Source organism: Colossoma macropomum, unplaced genomic scaffold (assembly GCF_904425465.1).
Source record: "Colossoma macropomum unplaced genomic scaffold, Colossoma_macropomum, whole genome shotgun sequence".
Taxonomy (NCBI): domain Eukaryota; kingdom Metazoa; phylum Chordata; class Actinopteri; order Characiformes; family Serrasalmidae; genus Colossoma; species Colossoma macropomum.
In genome coordinates this window covers 282,832-307,288 of record NW_023494802.1, presented here as the reverse complement: position 1 = coordinate 307,288, position 24,457 = coordinate 282,832, and the positions used below count along the sequence as shown (strand labels likewise).

Genomic DNA, 24,457 nt, shown 5'->3' with positions numbered 1-24,457 from the left:
CAAATCTTATCAGAACAAACAAATCAGATCTGAACTATGAGGGCAAAACTACAAAAACTAAATAATCATTCATTAATTGTAATCGAGGTAAAATATTCAATTGATCGTGATATCGATTTGAGGTCATATCGCCCAGCACTAGTTCAGGGTAGACATAGAAGAATAGGGTAAGATCTGGTAGGGTACAGAAAGTCATGGCAGGACAGGGTAAGAAATTGTATAGTATACAGAGTAGTGTAGTGTAGGATAAGGTAGTATAAGGTAGGCTAAGGCAGGACAGACTAAGGTAAGGTAGGAAATGAAAAGAAAGATAAACATTTTGGTTGAAAGCATAAACACAATTTAATATAAAACTGTGGTATGTGTTTATACTGGAAAACGGAGAATGGAAATTTAATTTCTTGACAAATAACAATCTACTTAAATGGGAAAGAACTAGATTTTAGCCTTTGTAAGAAGTGCATAAATAGATCTGTTCACATTCATGCAATTTCACATTGTTTTAATATGTCAATCAGTCCAGACAAACCTTGGCGAGTGAGCCCCCTCCGACCCCATTATAGATGATGAGGGTTTGGGTCCCTTCGTTTTGGAGATACTGTGTAAATTGCTTTGCTTTGTGTTTACAATAGAAACAACAGCAGAGCAGCACTGAAAATGACATTGACAAGTGGGTTACACTTAAGAAAATGATGAAATGATGTATTTGATCTGCAGCACTCTCACTGGAATGTGGCTGTATTACTCTTTTCTTTTTCATTGTCTCAGGCTGACAAAACACCAACTGGTAATTTGCAAATATACACTATATAGACAAAAGTCTTGGGACATAACCATTACTTATTAAGTTCAGGTGTTTCAGCCACACATATTGCTAACAAGTGGATAAAATTAAGCTCACAGCCTTGCAGCCTTGATGGACAAACACTAGCAGTAGAATGGGTCATACTGAAGGGCTCAGTGACTTTAAACATGACACTATCATAGGATGCCACCTCTGCCATAGGTCAGTTTGTGAAAGTTCTGTCTTGCTAGGTCTGCCTCTCTCAACTCTAAGTGCTAGTTTTGTGAAATGGAAGTGTCACGCTTCTCTATCTGGCAGTCTTATGGACGAGTCTGGGTTTGGCAAAAGCCAGGAGAACATTACCTGCCTGACTGCATTGTGCCAACTATAAAGCTTGGTGGAGGAGGGATAATGATATGGGGTTGTTTTTCAGGGGTTGGTCTAGGCACCTTAGTTCCACTGAAGGGAGATCTTAATGCTTTAGCACACCGAGACATGTTACACAATTATATGCTTCCAACGTTATGGGAACAGTTTGGGGAAGACTCTTTTCTGTTCCAGATTGACTGAGCCCCAGTACAAAAAGCAAGGTCCATAAAGACATGACTGGGTGAGTTTGGTGTGGAAGAACTTGACTGGCCCTCACAAAGCCCTGACCTCAACCACATCAAACACTTTTGGGATAGTCTAGAATGGAGATGGTGAGTCAGGCCCTCTTGGCCAACATCAACATCTGACCTCACAAATGCTCTTCTGAATAAATGAGCAAAAATTCCCACAGACACACTCCAAAATCTTATAGAAAGCTTCCCAGAAGAGTGGAAGCTGTTGTAGCTGCAAAGGGTGACCAACTCCATATGAATGCCTATGGATTTAGAATGGCATTCATAAAGCTTCTGTGGGTACAATGTGTAGGTGTCCCAATACTTTTGTCCATATATTGTAAGTAAAGGTAGGAGCTACCATTTGAGAAGTTACAGGAGCCATTTTAAAGAGAGTCATTTTAAAGAGAGTGATTTGATTTTATCCCAGCAGATACAAAAAAGAGGTCTACTTTCATGTGAAATACTGCAACTGGTATAAATGAGAAAGCTATAGTATCTGTCTTGACTTTTTCCTAGAGACCCTTACAAGCGAGTATCACCATCGATCCCAGTAGGATTCCTAAAGCTGCTCCATGCAGGTTGGAAGAATGAGACAGGCACACGTCTTTATCCCCACAGTCACACACCACCACATTCAGAGTGTCCAGTCCTACTTTCCCCTGCTGGTCCTCGATCCGCAGTGGAACCGAGTAGTTCCCGTATGGCAAACTCTTCAGACTTATCAATGAAGATTCAGACCCTGCAGCAGAAACACAGCTCACAAACCATATTAAACCTTTACGCTCTTTCTGTTTTGCATTGCTTTCTGTAGTTATCAACCATGCTATTGGAGATCTACTGCCACGTAGAGCTTAGTTCCAACCTACGTCTAACATGCTGACCCCCCCTGCCCTCACACACCGTGCCTAACCATAAGAATCTGATCCAGCTATTGAGGGACCTTTGAAGAAGTTAAGTAGCCAGAGAAGGTGTGGCAGATTGTGGCTGTAACCAGACTTTACAGAAAGGTAGATCATAAGGCCCAGGGCTGGTGACCACTGTATTACAGCTATATTTCCAGATCTACAGTGATTTAATCTCAGCTGATGAGATATGTCACTTCTGTCAAATATTAGAAATGGGTAAATCCAGGCACACAAACTATCTTACTCAGTCTTGATAACTGTTTCCTATACTCGATAACTGTTTTTGCTTTAGAGTGAATGGATATAGGGAGCTCAGCTTTGGGCAAACAATGATGTGAGGCCTTTTTTTCATCTGAATTTCTGAAAAGCTTTTCAGTTTCTTAGGTTCTTAGGAGTCTCTCTTAAATTGTTGGGCAATAAGGAATTTGAACTGCACTTCTTCCAGTAAAATCCATTCAGTGGCTCCATTTGATCATACTGATCCTTGTTAGAGGAGGATCATTCCCCTCTCTACAACTCTAAGCACAGCCATTAAAGCCCCTATCAACCTGCTTTCAAATGTTTAAGTTCTTGTTTTGATAGTAAACAAATATGTTCAAAAGCGTATGACAATGTTATGTGCAATAAATTTATATACCAGAATACAATTGAATAGTGGATAAATGATGATAAAATGATGAAATAAAAAATTCCAAGCTGCACCTGCTTATAACTGTATACCCTGCTGTAACTAAAGTAATTTTACAGGGAAACAATGTGAGCCTAGATGTTGAGGGGTAGCTAATGTCACACTAAACTAATGTATAATTTAATTCCTACAGTTAAGATGGACCGCTAGCTCTCGTTGCAAATTAAGTTATTCTTACACATTGCACATTAACACATTTAGAAAAGCTTACATAAGCCACTTGCTGAAAGTCTGAGAGTTCGTCTGGGACTCAGAGCAGTGGGAGATCAGTCAATGTATGAGGAGGAACACAAGTAGCTGACATATACATACTGCTAACTCTGATTGGTACTTTGGCAGATATGACATCACCTGTGCCAAATTTAGTCTCACCCAACTTAAATGACACTGAAGAAAACTGTAGAAAAAGTCAGTTTTAAAAAATTCTCCCAAGAAAGGACAAACATTCTCTGTCAGTTCAGAGTAAAAACACCACAACAAAATATAGATAGTTTGAGGTTACATAAGTAGACAGGGGTTTTAATATTCTTCAATGCATCCTGACTACTTTAAAACCCTTAATCTTGACTATGATCAGAAAAGAGAAGATGTTAACAACAAAGCTCTCATCTTGTGATGAGTAATGGTCTCTAATGAAGGCATTTATGCAAACTGCCAAGTTAGGACAGAGAAGAGAATACCTTATTCTGTAACACATTCATGAATCTTTTAAAAAACCAAAGATGTTGGGGGGAAAACACTGACTGTTCATAAAACCACTGAAACATTGTTCACCTCTGCTTGGGTTGAACTTCCACATGCTCAACAGCTTCTTATCTTCACTTGCAATAGAGAAGGAAAAGGGTCCTGCATATGGAGGTGCGTCAGCATCATCAGGCTTCACTGTCACCCGGGCAGTCTTATTCCCACACATGATCGAGTTGTTGGAGGTCAGGTGGGGTGCGTTATCATTTAGATCTCCCAGTTGGATTACCAAAGTTCCTGTGCCTGTGGCAGGAGGCTCCCCTACAGAATGAAGATGGAGAACATAATTGTCTGACGTTTTATGTGCAAAGACTGAGCATCCAAGTAAATAAGCTATAGCACGCTATGTTGCTCTAATGGAATCTGTGAATGTAGCCTCTCGTTCAAATACAGCTTTTAGATGTATTTTAGACTGCAGTCTTCGGCACCTTCAGCAGAATACACTGGACAGACACTTGCAGGAGAACTATGGATAAATCAACAAGCAGCAAACTAACAAAAGCAGCAGCTTGGTGGAGCTCCCCTCGAGATCCTCCACTGTAACAGGAACCCACAAGCTGTATGAACGAGAGTGAGCGATGCAATCATAGAGGAGCTGAACCACTGACTGTATATGTGATATATATGATATACACTCTCTGACTGTATATATGATTTACAGTATGATATTTACACTCATTGACTGTATATATGATATATATCATATATACACTCATTGACTACATGTATGATGTATATGATATACACACTCACTAACTGTATGTATGAATATACATTCAATGGCTGGAACATGCAGACACTGTTGCTCTTACTGGATGTCAGTGATGAAAATTGGACCATAAAATTTGATCATTGTGGAAATCAGTGATTTTCATGTTCAGGTTCTGTGATCACATGATCAAAATATTGTCATTAAATTATTAAAAGTGATAAATACATTCTGACGATGCTTATTTTGTACAGATAGTAATTTACAGATAGTTGCGATTAATCACAGTTTATTTAACAAAATAAAGTATTTCATCAAGATTCATTCTTTTAATTGCTTGGCAGCCCTAGTTTATCCATTATTTTACTTGATTAATTTGCAGACAAATGTGAAGTTATGATTATTACATGTTTACACTGTATTTGGATTTGTTCCAAACATTGCACCCAAAAATGGGGGCATTCGTTTGAGAATTAAATTAACTTACAAAAAAAATATCAAAAATATATAATAAATATTAAAAATATCATTCATAACCAAGGACTCTCAATCTCTCGATGATAAAAACTACACACACTGCAGATTCATACTGGATTAAAATCGCTCTACAATTATTACTGTCAGACTACACACAAAACTACACACGTACTGGATTAAAATAATAGGGCTAAGACTTTTTGTTCTCCAGTGTTCATAAGAGTTTTTTCATGAATACAGATATAAGCAGTGCTGTTTCTTACCATTATCCACAACATAGAGGATCACACTGTAGGAACTGTCCTTCAACAAGGGTGATTCTCTGTCCAGAACCTTTGCTGTGAACACTTCACCAGTTTCTGGATCTACAGTTATCCAGTTATCTACATCTTCTCCTTTGCTAAAACTGGGGGCAGGAAAGAGAGCGAAAAAGAGAGATTTCAGGCGAAAGTCCTTTCCAGCACAATCAGCTTTTCAACAAGTGAAAGTTAAAGGCTAAAGACAGCTACTGTTCCACTCACTAAAATTTGCTGGAGTGGGTTTTATCAGGGTCTTTGGCTTCAAGAGTGCACAAGTGGGCTCCTGGTTCTGTGTTCTCCATGATCCCCACCTTTCTAACAGGTGGTACAAACTCTGGAGGGTCGTTTACGTCCTCCACAGCAATGGTGACAGGAGACAACTTAGGGAAGTCTGGTAAACTTTTTCCAGGCTCTTCATTGAAGGTCTTTACATCCCATAATCTCTTAGCAGGACGTCCGGTGATCTCACAGGAGAAATATGGCACCTCATTTGCCACACTGATTGACACATTTCTTGAAGTTTGCTCCTCGTAATCCATTGCCTGTGTATTTAAAGAAGAATAAAAGAACAAGAGGTTCATTAAATCAATGTGAACTGCATTTTGTCTCTGTCAGAACAAAACCTTGTATCTCCAAAATGGTTTACAAGAGAAGGAAAAGCATTCTTATCTTGTAGTGGCGGCCAATGTAATAAGAATTCTTCTTAAAAAAATAGTTATTTTGAAACATTTCTCCATGTTCATCATGAGATTTTAAGACAATGTGAAGTGTAATTGGAGCTTTCAAATGATGCAAAAAATAAAATGACAAAAATGTAGATACAAGTTTATGTGCAACAATAAAGAACTAAACTGTAGAATTTTTATAACTGAAAACCACAAAATCACATCTTTTTGAAAAAAATCTTAATCAAAGCTGTACATGCTAATTTACTGACAGCTAATTTAATACAGCACACTGTAAAAAGTGAACTTGAATGGGTCTCTGCATGGTGAAGTGGTTCTCCAGTTTGATGCAGAATGTGTTGAACATGGTTCTGTATAGCTGTATAAAAAGGGTTCTTCTATTGCTACAAGCTTGACATTGTCACAATAGCAGAACCCCTTTGTGGTGCCATATAGAATGATTTTCAAAAAGGTTCTTTTGTCCAGCAACATGAAAAATCATTTCACCATGCAAAGAACCACTTTCTATAGGACAATTCCCTTTACTAAAGAACCACTGAAGAACCATTTAAGAGAGTGGAGCAGAGCATAAGTCGATTTGAACTGTTTTTAAAGTTTGCAATTATTGCTTTTATTCAACTAAGCAAAAAATTAATTTAAAATATTTATTTGATCATTTTACACCTGTTTTGAGGTCCTTATGTTTCCTTCAATAACAATGATAAAATATTATTTCAGCAATGGGATAGCCTGCAGATAGAGGCTACATAAGCTCCTATGTCCTTTGCAGTCATGAGTTGGCAAAGGTTTTTATTTTCTTTTCCTGATTTGACTCATTATAAGCTTGTAGCTTCAGGATGCAGTAAGTCTAACTATCCTCATTTCAGAGATGATGCCCTCTATTTGAAATCACTTGCGAAACACTTGCCATAATGTCCACAGCTGTATGACTCAAGTATGTGAGCTAAGTGTGAACATAATGCCATCTACAAATTGGACAAGATAAGACATGATATTAAGGTGCAGATTTGTTTAGCAAGAGCTGAATGTGTTAAAAAACAATGAAATACCTTTATAACTGTTAGGACTCCTTCATTAGTCTTGGGGTCCGTCTCTATTTTGAAATATTTTTCCTTATCTCCATGAATTGTGTATTTAGCTTTCCAGGCTTGTGAACCTGGACTGTCTTTATCAGCTACTTGCAGGCGCAGGACTTCCACTCCACTGTCTCGTTCCTTTATCCTACCAGGGCCCTAAAAAGAGATATATAAAATATAAATGTTAGTAAGACCTACAATAGTAGTCCTACGCTGTTAGTGAAACATGGAATAAACAGGACATCTTCATAAAACATCTCAGAACTGCTCTAAGAGTATATACAGTGCTGTGAAAAAGCATTTGCACCCTTCCTAATTTTTTCTATTTTTGCACCTGGATGACTTGTCATAATTGATGGAACCATGAATCCTGATCTCTTTTAGAAAATACTGAAGGAGAATGTCTGCCCAATGGTTTGTGATCTAAAGCTCAAGTACATTTGGGTTATGCAGCAGGACAGTGATCTGACACACACAAGCAAGTCCACCTCTGAATGACTCAAAAGAAAAAAAATTAAGGTTTTGGAGTGGACGAGTCAAAGTCTTGCCTTGAATCCCATCTCAAAACCTTCAAAGGACAGTTCATGCTCGAAACCCTTACAATGTAGCTGAATTAAAATGCAAAGAAAATTGGGATGAAATTCCTCCACAAGGATGTAAATGACTCAATTACTCAATTATTAATGTTTACTCATGTTGTCTTTATCTTGTATTAAAATTAGTTGACCTGAAACATTTAAATGTGACAAATTAGCAAACAGAGAAGAAATCAGGTGAGAACCAAATACATTTTCACTGCACTGTATATTTGTATGCCTGAATATTTATCAGAGAGAAAGATCTAAAACTACACTAAAATAACTGCCAAAACTGGTGCAAATTATTATAAAATCATTTCAGATTTTTTTGGATGACACTACCTTATATAAACATCAGAAATAATGTGATCTGGTGCAGTTTGAACAACTAAGTTGTGTGGCTACATCATTTGAAAGCCATGTCAATTTGTACTTAACAGTCCACTGTCCAAAACAGCATATAAATAAAAGGAATGTTTTACGCTACAGACCATCTATACATGCCAGGCCATCCCACCAAATTCAGGCCAAGATCTGGTTGAAAGATACGGCAGATAGTTTCCAAGAACTCCAGGATAACATCAAAGAATTTAGAGGCAAGTCACACCTTGAATTTATAGTATTGTTTTTTATGCATGAGTCAAAGCATAGGAAATATGCTTCAGCCTATGCAGAAAAAAGAATGAAAAGAACAAATCATGTAGATGCAAGACTGAGATTAGCCAGACAACACAAAGATCGAGAAAGTGCATTTGAGTAAATAAATAAAGGTAAAAAGTAGACATGCTATATACTAAATAAATGAAACATTTTATATTATATTTAGTTGAGGCTTCTGTGTAGTTTTCTGATAAAATTATCGTAGCGTGTTCAAAATGTTCTGCATGTTAATTTTGGAATATTAGTTCTGCAGCATATTTGCTGGGTTATTCCAAGAGGACTCTTATTGTGAAGGGCTAGGTTGTGTTCTGTTAGATTAGTAAGTACTGAATTTAACTAATGCTGATGGCAGAGAAAGCAAGACGTAGTGAGGCTTAGAGTAAATTTATAGACAAAGCTTTATGTACGGCATGGCCGACTACAGCCCTTCAGCACTCGGTGGTCAACAAATATGCCCAATTTGATGTTTCAATATCTGTTTCTGTATCTTTGTGGTAATCCAGCAGGTCAATACAGGTCAAACATTTCCAGAATCTGAAGAGTTACACTTTCTGTTCTATCTCATCACGAAATCGTACATGACTCACATCCGGAGTTATGAGGCTATGAAGAGGGGCTGAGATACACGTCATCTGCCTCTCACTGTGTGGAACTGGTGGATTCGTGTGTCCGTCTACATTCTGTGTGAAACTGACCAATGGACACTCAGGAAATCTCTAAGGACTGACCATCACGCCGGACACTCAAACATCAGTCCACATCGGAGACTCTTGTGAAATGGCGTGCAGAAAGCTTACAGCTGCTGAAGCTGCTGCAGCGGTTTTGGAAAGCAGTGATGAAGATAATGGAGTATTTTGATATGAAACATATTAGGATCATGTAAGAGACTTTAAAGAAGAGTTTAAGAAGATATGCACAAATCGAGAAAATGACCTCAGACCTCGGAGGGTTAAACCATAATGAATAATAATTTCAATGCTGTTTGTTCTACTAGTATCATAAAAAGGAAGAGAAAATATTTAACTTAGTAGGTGGCTCATTATTGCTTATTTACATGTATTTCGTATCTAAAATTTTTAGCACTTACTGTTTGACCCGTGATCTCCGGGAGGTAATTGTTCTTGTCGATAATGTTCACTGTCACGCTACTCGTGCTGGAGAGCTGCACTTTATCTCCCTGATCCTTGGCTTCCACCAGGATGGTATATTTCTTTGCTTTCTGGAAAAGAAATATAGACCTTTACCAAACATTACAACAAAAGAGATCTTGAGTATGAGGGAAGTTAACTAATAAGACACAGAGTCATTTACAGTCAGTGCATTTATTTACCTCATAGTCTAAACATCCCCTAAAAAATATCCTTCCTGTAGTGGACGGTCCAGTCGGCTCAAGGAAAAACTCCACATTGTCCGTTTTAGGAGTAACAGAAACAATATTGAAGGAGAAGGTTCCATTTGGAGATTGTGAGTCATCCCTATCTGTGGCCATCACTGTTGCTACTAACCGACCTGTTGAGATTTAGATGACCATCAAGACTGGCAATGTGATCTTAACATAGAGGCTATAAGATTAACCACAATAAACACAATAAAATAAACAATAAAAGTGCAGAGCTGGATCACCTTGAGCTGTAGACTCGTTCACAGTAGCCTGCTGGTGAGGTGGACTAAAGACTGGGGCGTGGTCATTGATGTCCAAGATCTTGATTTCAACCCCGAGCCTTGTGTCCACTTTGTTAGTGGAGACGTTTGTTGCTTCAAATGTTAACTACAACAGGGAGACAACAGTGCAATAAATCATCATAGATTAAACAGGGATTTTACCATATCTCTACAATTTTAATGGCACTCGGTTGGGACGCTGCACAAAATGCAATGATATGCAAATCATTAAAACGCTATATTTAAATGAAAACTAGAACAGTTCATTTTCAAAATTACAGCGGTTGATCTGAATTTCTGAATGCATGCAGAGTGTGGTTACACTTTTTTGGAACGTACTGCTAGCATCAAATTCAAAATGGGCATGTATTTTTCAAAAACAATAACATTTCTCAGTTTTAACACTTGTTATTTTGTCTATGTATTATTTTCAATTAAATACAGGATTTAAATGATTTGCATATTATTGCATTCTGTTTTTTCTGTTTTTTTGAAAACTGGGTTTACCTAGGATCCACCATTTTAACCAGAATCAGCTCAGTTTTTTTATCTGACCTTTATACAAAAAGCCTGTTTAGCTTGTGTGGGTCATAAACTTACGATGTGCCTGAGTTAATTTAAAAAGAAGATCTTTGCAGATAACCCACTTCACTGGCCGCCCTCACTTGCACAAAGAGTCAGTCTGTTGGAAATCTGTGCCTTGCTTAGTAAATCTGCCCGTTTTCAAAATTACATAGTTAGGAAAAAAAGTCGTTTTCAAGATCAACTAAGATAATTATAATCAGGTTCCCCAAGTTTGAAATCCTGTTTATAGATATATGTTTAGATACTTGAAAACAGAAACAAAGAGTCACTGTGAGGTTACAAAAGTCAGAACTGCAGTCATTGTGTATTTTTTCCATTTAAAATTAGTCACCCTGCATGTTTAAGGTGGTGACTAATTTTTTGTCTGGGGAGCTTGTGAATAAGAATCGTTCCACTTCCAGGCAAGAATTGCTTCTAGAAGTCAACGCAGGTCCTTCACAACCAATTACTGAAAGAACTCTCCACAGGGAAGCGATTTTTATTCACAAGCTGTAAAACACGCCGGTGGTCCCTGTCCGTCAGTCCTTCGGCCACAGTTTTGATGAGAATTTCCTGTAGACTGGGATTTCTGCCACTGCTGGTAGACCTGTATGACCGTACATTTCAATACACCTGCAATTCAGCTACTTCTATCACTCTATGACCTTTGGCACTCCCAAATGCAATCATTCCTTTCTTTCCAATCATGCTTTGTGATCCATTTTCCACACATTGAATGGGACATTCACCGCACTGTACCGCAACTTCTCAATCTGTGAATCCCGTCGCACACCCTGCATTTATAGACTGATCATCCTCATGCAGCACCATCTGCAGGAGCCTGAAGTTACTACCACCTCAAACACGCAAGGCGACTAATTTTTTTTCTGAAGAACTTATTTTCTATTTAGAACAATTTCGGGGGTTTGTTTATTCAGGAAATTGAAAAAGAAATTTTATAATTTTTAGTATTGCAAGAAGTGTAGCTTCTCATTTTCATTCTAAATATATAGACATAAAAAAGTCATATTTCTAGACACTATAATTTCTTTTCATTGTCGCACAACGTTGCTTTAAGGCAACATACCCCATACCCCTAATTCACATATTATTATTTTTTTGTTGTTTTTCATTTGAAAAATCTGATCAATTTGGTCAAAATCTGGTCAAATGTTTGTAAATGACCATTTGTATAGATATTGGTGTGTGTGTTTATATTTAAAGATGCTGTACATGGTGTTTTGCAGTACATTTACAACAAACCCTTTCCTTAATAAATAATGAGCTGTACAAGTTCATGCATACAAATCATTGCTGCAAATTAACTTTCTTTAGTGACACAAGCTTTAAATTTTCTCCAGTATGTATACATGATAACAAAATATTTTACAGCTAAACATCTAGGTACTCATATGAGAAATACTGTTAACAGATATTTGTAGAATATATATATTCTTTAGTTATAGACTTTACAGAAGAACACATGTACAGTGTTTATAAATATGAATACACATTTTAGCAACTTCATGATCTGTCACTTATGAACATTTATAGATTTCAAATTCTGAATAACTAATGATTGTTACATAAAACAATGATATAATAAGTGTTACCAAACTATGCTTTTATTTTGTTCAGTAACAGTTACAACTGTTACTCTGACCGTGCTCAGAATGTAGTGCATATAGTGATAAAACTTGCTCTAATTAAGCTGAAGATAAACATACCTTGAGCAAGTGAAAAGTCTCGTAGTCAACCTTCTTATGGACCGAAATCTGGCCATTTTTTTTATTGATTGTCAGAACTCCTTTGGGCTCTTCATCAACGCCGCTGCCATGCAGACCGAAGTTGACCAAATATTTTTTGTCCAGTTCAATCTGGAACAAAAGAACAAAATGGCTCATTTAGAAAATTTAGAATTAATATATGCAAATTATTACATTATTAAGTATTGAGCCTCATGTTAAAAATCCTTTATATCATCATAGAAAATATATATATATATATATATATATATATATATATATATATATATATATATATATATATAATCTATGTCTGTTTACTGTAAAGATAAGCATGTGTTTTTCTTTGGATATTAATGTTTTAATCACTCTGAACTGTTACTTTAGCCCTGATATGTAGCAATAAGCCTTTCTAATGACTACTGTGGGTGTTAGTGTAGTTTACTGGGGGGAAGCCAGTATTCAAAAAAGTATGTATTCAAGGATAAAGATATGTTAAAAAATGAATATATATATATATATATATATATATATATATATATATATATACACACGCACACAGTGGTGCTTGAAAGTTGAAAGTTGCTTTATAATTTTTCTATATTTCTGCATAAATTTGAATCATTTTCATATTACATAAATGATCAAGTCTAATATTGTGTCTCATTTGTTTAGTTGGTTCCCTTTATCTACTATTAGGTGAAAATCTGATGAAGTTTTAGGTCAAATTTCTGCAGAAGTGTAGACAATTCTAAAGGGTTCACAAACTATAGGTATAGTTACAGATATATATAGATATAGTTACAAATAAATATATTAGGTTCTACATATTGATGCTGCTGTCATTATGAATGACGTTAGATTTGGTTGGAAAGATTTCACACAACATGTAACAATAATGATGGGGTGAAGGTGGGAATGAAGGTGAAGGAGCTTCCTAGGGAGAACAAAATTAAACAACACTCGAATGTAAAAAGAGACCTTAAACTACTGTCACCACAGCTGGTTTAATAATATTCTAACAACAGAAGAAACCTTTTCAAAAAGGTTCTATAAATGTAATCATATACAACACATTCTCCATCAGTCTGAAGAACCATTTCACAATGCAAAGAACCATTTAGGGATGCAAATGGTTCATTTAGTGTTCATGGTTCTATACAGAACCACTGTCTTTGCTAACCCTTGAAGAACCAGTTACTAGAGTCCATTTAACGTCATTAGGTATGTCTGAATGATTAATTGTGCATTATAAGTTGAGCTAGTACGTAATTGGAAGGTTATATGTTATGAAGGTTGTGTGAAAATCACTATTAATTGCATTATTATTAATTGTAATATGGCACAAAAACACCTCTTGAAGAACTAGCTATACAAATTATTATACTATTTTTACTAGAACCATTAACAGAACACTCAAAGAACCATTTTTATATACTTAGATGGTTCTCTACATGGTGACATGGTTCTTCAGATTGATGGAGAATCTGTTGAACGTGGTTTTTCAGACTGATGAATGTGTTGTATGTGGTTCTATATAGAACACTTTGAAAAGTGAAAACTTGTCTAACACTTATTAACCTCTTATTAGTGATGAACGAAACTACTTTGGAATATGGAACAGATCTCGAAGTATCTTTTAAACTCTTATTAGCCCTAAAGCCATCTCCAGAAGTCACTTGATGCTACCTTAAATCTATAGGAATAAAAATGTTACCAATTATCCACTAATTAGAAATGAGTTTAGATGATTAATTCATGCTCAATCACTTCTTTAAGTGTTTATTATGTATAATTACAGCTATTTCTGTGAAGATTAGTGATTTTCACATAACAGACGTCCTACTGAGTACAAATACAGGTCATAATGAGAAAAGCGTCTAAAGTGGGCTTTACTGAAAAAACATGACCATAATGATATTGTGCTTTTTAATTGAGTAATTCAGGGTCTAACCTGAGGCACCTCAGCAGTTTCAGTTTTGTCTCCAGGCAAAGGTTCTTCATTCCACGTTTACAGCTTTAACAATCTGTTCTGTGTGGAAGGCGGTTAGTAACATGATACTCACCGTCCCCAACAAGTATGGGAAAGGGCCGGGGTTTTCTTCCTCAATGCTGAAGCTGTCAATGACCCAGGCTCTCTTCTGCCTGATCCTGCTGTGAACTGCTACAGAGCAGATACACTGAAAGACAGAGAGAAGTTGCTATGAGTTAATCAAGCAAGAGTGTAAAACTTTGAGAGAACATCTAACTGAAAAGCAGTGATCTAAAAGCAAAAGTCAGTTTCCTCCCTTTCAATAGATGTACTTGATTAGACCCCACTCTTACACTATTAAATGATAGCTCAATTTTTCATATGAAAAGTCTGTAAGATTTAGTTACCTAGTGTGACTGCAGTTAACGGTGTAAACGGTGGAAAAACCTAAACAAGTGTGAATCATGTTAGAGAGACCAGATCTAAGAAACAAATCGGATCGGAAATAAACACATATTTTGCTCAAATTGCATTGTATTGTAATGCTGTTCATGATAAAATAAGCATAGTACAAAAATGTAGATGTTGATTAGCCAATACATTTGGTGTTAATGCAGCTAACAAGTAATATAAGCTTATACTCCACCAATTAGCATGGTGCTGTCTGCAAAACATTTGCCTCCGAGCATGTGGAGTTGTTTATTTCTCTAATAGATTTGATTATGGGGTTTTTTGACATTGTATGACTCACTGTTGTCTATAAACATGGCTTAAAGTGCATAAGTATAAAGCTAAAAACAGTAGCAGCAGCTCTCCTAAAGCCTGAAGTTTGTACCATTTGGAGAGAAGAACAGAAGAATGAAGCTGGGGACTGACTGGTATTTGAGACATGATCATTGTTGTTTTTTAATGAAACTTTAAACTGACTTTAAAGAGGAAGTAATTCAGCTTCAGTAACAACTGCACACTCTACACAGTCATCACCTTGAACCTATTTACTTGTTAGCTATTAGTTTGTTTTTAGTGTGAACAATGTCTGTCCCACTCGTTAGGGCAGCAAATGTTTTAGAATGTAGAATTTAAAGTAAAACAACTATATATATATATATATATATATATATATATATATATATATATATATATATATATATATATATGAAAGAGAAGAGAAAAAGTGAAAAATGAAAAGAGTCTGAAACTGAATAAAGCTACAGAGAAAATGGGGCTCTAAACAACCACCTGTAAGACGTGGTAGACACCAAAACTGTCTACATCAGATAAGCAGCGCATAAAGTTTTCATCTTTGAGAGAAAACAAAATCAAGCTGCTTCAGATCTCAAACCAAGAACAAATCTCAATCTGTATAAAATGAAAAAGAGAAATGTAGAGTGAACAAGCTGGATCACACGAATGATGTTATTACAAGATATTTGGCACATTAGTTTTATTTGCCTTTTTGCTATCTTACTGTAAATAGCTACATCCATCCATCACTGCTGAATATGTGCCGATTCCTGTCCAGCATGTACTTATGTTTGAATGGGTAAAGCCAAACAGGTGAGGCCAAGTTTCTAGGGGAAGGAAATTATAGTAGAAGGAATGCTAATGTAGGGGTTATAAAACAGTTACTATTAATGATATTATAATATGAACTGTTAACAATGTAAACCCCTCAAAATCTCAGGCTTACATACTGAGGCTTATTATCCAGTAACTACATGGACTTCAATGTAAACTAGCTGAGATATTCTGAAGTTATAGAATTGTGTAATAAAACCTTGGGCCTCCTGGCAGGCCTTGGAATTTCAAGGAGTCAAACAGTTCTTCAGAGTGGTTTAATGTGAAATGCCTTGTTCTAGAGAAAAATACCAATTATAATTTCACAGTGGTGGAGATAGGAACCAGGGGTCGCCATGTTTAAAACACAAACATACATTCGTAAAAAAGATGGTTCTTCAAGGGTTCTTTAAAGATAATAGTTCTCTATAGAACTATGAACACTTAGATAACCATTTGTATGCTTAACCCTTTGAAAATCTCTTATTACATACTAAGGCTTATAATTCAGTAACTACAGGGACTTCAGTGCAAACTGACTGAGCTGTTCTTAGATTATAGAAGTGTGTAATAAAACTTGATGAAATGGTTCTTCAGATTGATGGAGAATGTGTTGTATATGGTTGTATATAGCATTCTGCTATTGTGACAATGTCAATGTTGTAAAAATAGAAGAACTCTTTACGATGCTAAATAGAACCATTTTCAAAGAGATTGTATATACAACCATATACAACACACTTTGCATTTCACTATGCAAAGAACCATTTAAGCCTGCAAACTTTTGTTAATGTTCATGGTTCTATAGAGAACCACTGTCTTTAATCAAGAGCACTTAAGGACCATCTTTTTTAAGAGTGCATTTTATTTTCTATCCAAAACCACCTGTCAACCTACACGCATCTGCTTGGTTTTATATGCAGTGTTTTTCTTTATGTTCCTCTGCATATATCTCTGGATTTTTTAAAAAAAACATATTTAAGGCCAAAATCATCTCTCAAAACTATTGCAAAGGCATCAGGCAGCACATTCATAATCATTTCATGTAATGACTTTCTGTGATGGAGCTTTTAGGCTACGTTCACATAACAGACCTCAATGTTCAATCTGATTTTTTGTTCAGATCTGATCTCTCTAACATGATGATTCACAGTTATTTAGGTTTTTCCACCATTTACAGGCTTTAATTTTTGTTTGGCGCTGCTGCCAGAGTAACACTGAATGAATGCACATTTCGATCTGAGTGTTCTCATTATGGTTACACGACCATGAATCAGATATATATATATATATATATATATATATATATATATATATATATATATATATATACGATCTTGGGCCACATATGAAAGTGGCTCAAGTCAGATTTGAAAGGATCAGATTATGTGTCCACACAGCTCTGAAAACATCAAATCTGAGTCACATTAGGGCAACGTCAGATTTGTGCCACTTAGACCTGTTAATGTGAACACAGCCTTAGAGGTGGACGTCTGGTTCCTATCAACACCACTGTGAACAATTCTGACTCTAAGTTTATCTAGAACAGAGCATTTCACGCCAAACCACCCTAAATGACTCTGTTTACGTCTTAACCATTTAATTATGCAGGTATTTTGAAAGAAAATCAATATAATTCCCATTTAAGGTCATTGAACTGTACCTTTGTTGTGATATTAGGTAAAAACTATTTGTTTCGAATGTAAAACTCCAGTTGTTCTTGCAAGGTTAAAGGTGAATAATTCTAGTTCTTCAAGATCAACATTTTTAGCGAGAGCAGTGGTTTAGCTTTGTGTGCTAAATCAAACAACACTGACAGCAGAACGTTTTTCCCTCTGACAGGTGATATTCAGAGAGTTTAACGCATTTCTTTTTTCTCAAAGTTACACCCTCAAACATAAAGCCTGCCTAGTTCATTCATGTGTGCTATTGTTGAACGTGTGACATTCATATTAATGTGGCTCTTCCATGGCATAATTCTAAAGAACTCTTTCTTACACCATTCATTTAACTTAGGACCCTAAGTCTGCAATTTGCGGGCAAAATGGTAGGTCACTTCTAGCCTTCATAACTTCAGAACAGTTTAAGGTACAAACATGATCCACATATCAGAACATTCTGACCCGTCCCTAACTAGCACGCATGATGCATCAAGCTGTGTCGTCAGCATCAGTAAGTAATTTCGCTCAGAAAATCACTTAAAATCCTAGAATTATTGCTCTGCTTTTTGGCCTTCATATTCCAACAAAAAAAAGGTGATAAAATGCAATAAAATGGCCTTGTCCCATTAAACACAATGAGTGCACATTTCCCCCTTTCCCTCAAAATCACACAAATAGGCCCTGAAACACATTTTAAGGGAAAGGGTTTTTAAAGGGTCTTTCAGTTTACATTGATTTTGAGTATTAAAAATATCTGATATTAAATATGCAACTCATTTTGTAATTAAAAATTAAGCCTGTCTTGCTGTGTTTTAGAGTTTTAGGACTCCAAGAGGGCAGAAAATCAATAAAAAACATATACGCCTTATGCTAATTGTTTATTTTTGCTCATAATAACCAACAGAGTGAATTACCATCAAAATTCTGGCACTTTCAGCTCACAGTCACTCCAGACTTACAATTTCTGAAAAGGTATCTGAGATGCAACTTGTTTTTAAGATCTCTATAAGCAAAAAATGTACAAAATTTTGCCGGCGCAAGGTAAATTTTTGATCAGAAATGACCCAAACTTATAAAGATATCAAATTCCTGTTAGCATTTACATGTCAAACAATGGCATATCTGAGTAGCCCAGGGTCTCCTGAAAATAACAACATATGGCATGTGTGACTGTCACATGTAAATACTTTACAACTGCAATTGTAATTGACCCAAAATACCTAAAAATTCCCCAAGGGTTCTAAAGGTTATAAGTTTAATAAGGGTGCCTAAAAGGTTTTTCTCATTTACAAAATGGTTCTTCAAAGAACCTTCCACTGAAAGGTTCATTAGCGAAGCATACGTGTTTCTTTTAGAACATCGGTACAATGAACACTTTCTGACACCTTTATTTCCAAAAATGTTCCAAAATGGTTCTCGTCTTGGACATATGGTCCTAAGAAAAACTTTCACTTGGTATAGAACCTTTGCATTATGTAGAGGTTCTTTAAATTTTAGAAAGGTTCCTCACACTCACATATCTCTTTTACAAAAATGGTTCTTTAAATAATCTTACATTCATAGGTTCTTTGGGGAATCAAGTGTGTTTTATTCTATGGCATAGTTCTGAAAAAATGCTTTTTGGCACCATTAATAAAGTATAATAAGTGTATCTAAAAGGTTCTTGGCTTGAATGTATGGATCTAGAAGGAACCCCGCTGTCTAGAACCTCCACATTATACTTCAGAAAGATTCTTCACACTCGCACATCTCATTTAAAAAATGGTTCTTTAGAGAAGCTTCCATTCCATTCCATTTATTTTTATTTATTATTATTTATTTATTTATTTATGTATTCAGTATTGACATTATATGCTATTACCCGTGCCTCCTTGTACAGTAAATATTGCACAGCCTTTTTCATCTCAGGTTATAGACCTTATTGCAGATTTTTGTATATTTCCATTGGTATATATGCCTGTAGATAGGTTTTTTTTGTATTTATTTCTATCTATCTATCTATCTATCTATCTATCTATCTATCTATCTATCTAAGGCTTCATGAATGAAAGTGCTTCTTCTATGGCATCGCTACAACCATATTCAGCATCTTCATTTTTAAGAGAATAAATGGTATAATAGAAAGAAGAAATGATAATGACCAAGATATACCTCTGCTGACCTGAAAGAACCAACATTTCACCTTCAAAAATTACACTGTTATGTAGTTATACATGTTATTATGCAATTATTTTTAACATATTTTTAACTTCTGAAGAACCATTTCACCAGGCAAAGAACCATTTGAGTACAAAATGGTCCTATACAGAACTCATGGGTGTAAAGGGAACCATAGCCTTCATGAAAGAACCATTGAAGAACCATCTTTTTTAAAGTGCAGCAGCTCATAAAACTACCCAAGTACTGAGCAAGTTCTACACAACTAAACACAACTAAATGAAACTAAACCCAATAATTAGGCACTAAATATTAATTACTGAAAGGTATATGAAGAAAAGTAGATCACTTTGCACACTAATACACTTTAATAGAAGTAAACATATTTTCCTTTGATAGCACTCAGGTCACAAATCCTAATACATATTTCTTGAGCAAATGGAACTGAGTAAATATAAGTAATTGGAACACATTTGTTTGGCTTTGAATAAATAACAGGCTGATTCTTCTTTGATATATGTATAATTCTGACTGCTAGTAATAATTCGAACATTGACTCAAGCTATGTTCGAAAGTCAATGTATAGATTCTCCCACCAGTCAGCCCTGACTGCACTGCAGAATATGATAATGTAAAGGTTTTAACAGAAACCACAGTCCAGATATGACATCCATCACAGATACTCACCACAGCGAGGAAGAGAGCGAGAGTTAGTTTCCTCATATTGTACTGGACAGTTGTGTGTGATCATGTGGCAGAGAAAGAACTGCTCTTTCCTCTCTGCAGGTTCCACTGCTATCCTCTTACAGTAAGGGGAGGAGGGTGGGGGGCGGATATTCTAATGAAGAAAGCTTGCCGACATGACATCAGCAACCACAGCCAAGTACAGGATACAGACTCAGTATGAGGAGAGTGGAGGTGTGCCTGATTATTACATATCACATTTTATTTTGTGTATATGTAACCTGCACTCCAAAACCCTCTGCATTGTGTAACCGTTGGGAAACAGTAAGGCTGGACACGCTCTGCCATACGACTGGGACCCACCTAGTAAGATAGATCTGGGCTCTGTCAGCTGAGTGTATTCCGGCTCATTAATGGCACGCCAGATCTGAGCCGAATCACAATTCACAAAGCAGTCCAGTTTGAGGATTCCTTCATTTTTCTGCCAGTCATTCTCAAAACACTGCATTGTAATGCTTGAAAATGCACCTTAATGCACCTAAAGCAGGTTCAGTGTAGTGCACTAACAGGAAGCCTGCTGCCACACGGTTTGATTTCCTGTGAAGTTTGATAATAATAATAATAATAATAATAATAATAATAATAATAATTCATTTTACATCTTTTTAATACTTATCAATAGTTTTGTATGTTTGTTTATTCTTTAATTTAATTATCTGTATGCATTTTAACAACAACAACAACAACAACAACAATAATAATAATAATAATAATAATAATAATAATAAAAACAATAAATATGTTAGAAATATTAGAAATCTATCTAATAATGCACCCACTCCACTAGATTCTGCCTTCACTGTAATAGGCTAACCAGCTGAGAATGATCACAAACTTTAAATGAAAATATTCACTCAACATTCAACAGCCACTGTAAAACTGCAGCACTCAGAGTGAAGATGTTACTTCATGTGCTGTTCACAACTGTTCTAGTTGGATTTTGGGCTCCCAGTTCTCTGTAAATGCTGCAGTGCCTTATGGGATTGGCTCTTGGTGCGCATCAAAAGGAGTGAGCTGAATCAGCAGTTGCTGAGGAAAGTGTGGAGTGGTGGACATTCCTCTTTTTGAAATTCCGCTTTGTACAGTTCCTGTGACTAGCTAGCTGCAGTCAAATGTAGTTTTTCATTGAAAAACCAAACCAGTCAGTTTTCTCATGCTAGCTAACGTTAGCCATCGCCTTCTTGCTAAAGTTAGCTAGCTAGCGCCAACTCAAACATTCTTTTCCAGTTGCAGCTGCTAACATTTAAGTAGGTAAGTGAGCTTGCTCAGCAGCCATAGTCTGTATGGACATGTTTGTTAAAAAGATATTTTAGGGGAAACATGTTTTCCTTCTGTCAGTGATAACTTAGAGCTTGCCATTTGTTGGTAGCTTTCTTTTTGCTAGCTTTAGAAATGAAGGTAAAGTTAGCTTGGTTTGTCAGCATCCGGTGTATTCTGGCACCAATATAAGCGGCAGCACAGAGGGTTTACAGAGAGGGACACTGATGTGGGGTGCTTACTGTGACCGTAAGTTAGCTAGCTATACGTTTAAGTTATTTTTTAAAATAGACATTGGCAGTAGTTAGAAAATATTTTAGACATAAGCCCTATATGAACTGGAGTGGTTTTACCAGATGTGGCATAATTTATAAGTGATTCGACTGGCCAGTTTGTGTGGGATAAAGTAAGCTATCTGTAATTTCCCCAAAATCTCTTAGCTCAGACATTCACTTCAGCATTAAGCCTTTACACACCGAGCATGATTTATAGAGAAATCAAGCATGTGTAGAAATGATGATCTCTTTCACACCAAGCACATTTTTTCAGATGGCTAAAAATGAGTTTTTCAGCCTCTGTTCGCTTTTGGCAAACTTTGACCCACAGAGTGACTCCACTCTGGGCTCTGGTGTTGGCAGCGTGACGACCAGCAGACAGAACTGTCTGACCAGCGTTCGCTCTCTGCTTCCTTGTGGATGGTGTTAGCAAAAGCAGTTAAAACTTTATTACACATATTCAAGCTGTATGTGAATCTCATATAAAGGTCCAGCTGCGGAATGTGGTGGTGAAACTCTCCGTGCTCCTTTTACTTTTCCAGAAGGAACAGAAGTTCAGTGTCATGGTTTACCTGCTGTTTGATGAGCAAAGGAAATCTGTCACTTCACCACAAAAGCCATTTGTTAGCTTTTGTGGCGAAATTCCAACAAATAAAGAAATGTTGCATAAGTAATTGCATTGTGTCCAGTGCGTTTGATACGGAAAAAAATTGTGTCTGATTATTTTACAATTTTGAGCCGTTTCATTTGTGTCGCGTTGGTATGTAACAGCCTTTAGAGTTAGAATTAAACAAATCCAAACAAACAATAAAAACTAACTTCCAGTTAATACCAAATAGTATAGCGTTAGGCAAAAAATGTGTGCTCATTAAACTTGACAAATGTGTCGTAACAGGACAGAAATGTTGCTGTCTTATGAAAGGATGCTTTGGATATCTAATTTCATTCTCTTTCTACTCAGCCCATCACCAACAATGCTGTAGATCACAGTAGTCCTGTTTGAACTTGAGGATAAAGGAACTGTGCCAAGAGCTCCATTTTAGTGATTAGCATTGTCTCCAAGTCACCTAAAAACAGAAATGCCGATGTCTATTAGCAGATTTTGTTACATTACCGTGAGGTGGATTAAAACAGGACTTTTATTACCAAAAGAGCTGGAAAGAGAAAGAATAATCAGAGTGTAGTTTAATCAAAGGTGATTAGTTGGTTTTTGAATGTGGGTTTTTATTTATGATTATATATATTTTTATTTTAGTTTTCTCTTGTGGAAGGCCACTCTCTCACTTGCAGTTTTCTGCTGCTCTCATGTTCATAGTAAGTGGACACTGTGTTTGCAGTATATTTTATTTAAATTTTATTTTATTTGTTTGGGGAGTGAACATTTATTTGCTCAGGAAACACTTATTTTACAATAAATGCAAATATTAATGACAAGTAGTGTTTTTACACTATGTGTCAGTGTGTTCATTTAACCATTTCTATTATGTTAAACCAGGTGTATTGATGGAATTTAATAAATCCATATAATGGCTGAGGACAACTAGGAGAAATCTGAAAACCAAATGCTGTTCTTCAAAGTAGGTCACAAGATATCAATGATTTTTTTCAAAATAAGTTATTCTTGTTAGAAATTCTTTTTACTTTAATTGCAATTATTACAATACAATGTGGTGCGGCATTTTCTGCTGCCTAAAAGGTGTAGTAGCAGCCTGTAGATGGCAGCAGTCTGTAGCTTTTTTCTCTCTTTGCTGTCTTTACTGTTATGCCACTAGCATATGCACAAATTAACATTAGCCAAGCAGAACAGTAGTGACCCTGCTCTGCTAAAAATATCTGTATTTTGTTAGGGTTACGGCCTTCATAACAATATTGAAATAAATGTCATATTGTTAGATATGTTATATCTCTGTAATGCTTATCTTGATCAAGGCGTTTTCCCTCACAACTAAGGAGTTTGCTCACTGGGAGAATCAGTTAGGTAATGGTGGGCAAACACTATAGCCTGAGCGAAAAACACTCAGCTAGCAGCGAGTAAACTCTGTAGCAGTGAGGAAAAATCTTCCTCAGACTGAGGAATTTTCTTGTCAGTGGAGGAAGCCCTTGCCACCATTTGTTTAATTAGCCAAGAGAGAGCATGTGTGTTCTATCTACTGTGGAATTTGTATTCAGTTTCTACATTTTATAAATGTTAATGTATCAGCATCAGCAGATACGTAGATAAAACATATCGAATATCATCACTGCCCCAGAATTCCCAAAGCGTTGCAGAACTTGAGGACTCATTAATTGCAAGATCATCGGAGATTACTTAATATTAATAGTAATATAAATACATTTTATTAATTTAATATAAATACATGCATAACTAGAACCCATTGACCAAAATTATTGGTCAGCTGAGCCCAAAACAAAAAGATTAGGGAAATAATTTAATAAATTTGTTAAGATTAGATTTGGGCCATTATTTCATCAGGAGAGAAAATAAGGGGGTTGGCATCTTAACCTGGGGACTTTTTTCTCCAAGCTTCCATATTTAGGAGTTATTTAAATTATTTTGCAGACTACAAACATAGGATTGGCTGAGGGGACAGATGTGAAAACAACAGCATGAAGAGTCATAGAAATGCTGCGAAAAAAACTGGCAAATCAAGT

General features: G+C 36.1%; 1 protein-coding gene across 1 annotated transcript; it reads right to left on the bottom strand.

The window, feature by feature from the left end:
• Positions 1–1,901: 1,901 nt before the first annotated feature.
• LOC118822285 (cadherin-like protein 26) lies at positions 1,902–20,316 on the bottom strand. Its single transcript, XM_036591229.1, has 11 exons — positions 20,217–20,316; positions 14,249–14,362; positions 12,165–12,314; positions 9,835–9,979; positions 9,542–9,720; positions 9,299–9,430; positions 6,947–7,129; positions 5,434–5,753; positions 5,176–5,318; positions 3,727–3,987; positions 1,902–2,128 (listed from the first exon to the last, which is right to left on the bottom strand). The coding sequence occupies exons 1-11, from the start codon at positions 20,250–20,252 to the stop codon at positions 1,902–1,904; spliced, it is 1,890 nt and encodes a 629-aa protein (XP_036447122.1). The 5' UTR covers positions 20,253–20,316.
• Positions 20,317–24,457: the final 4,141 nt, after the last annotated feature.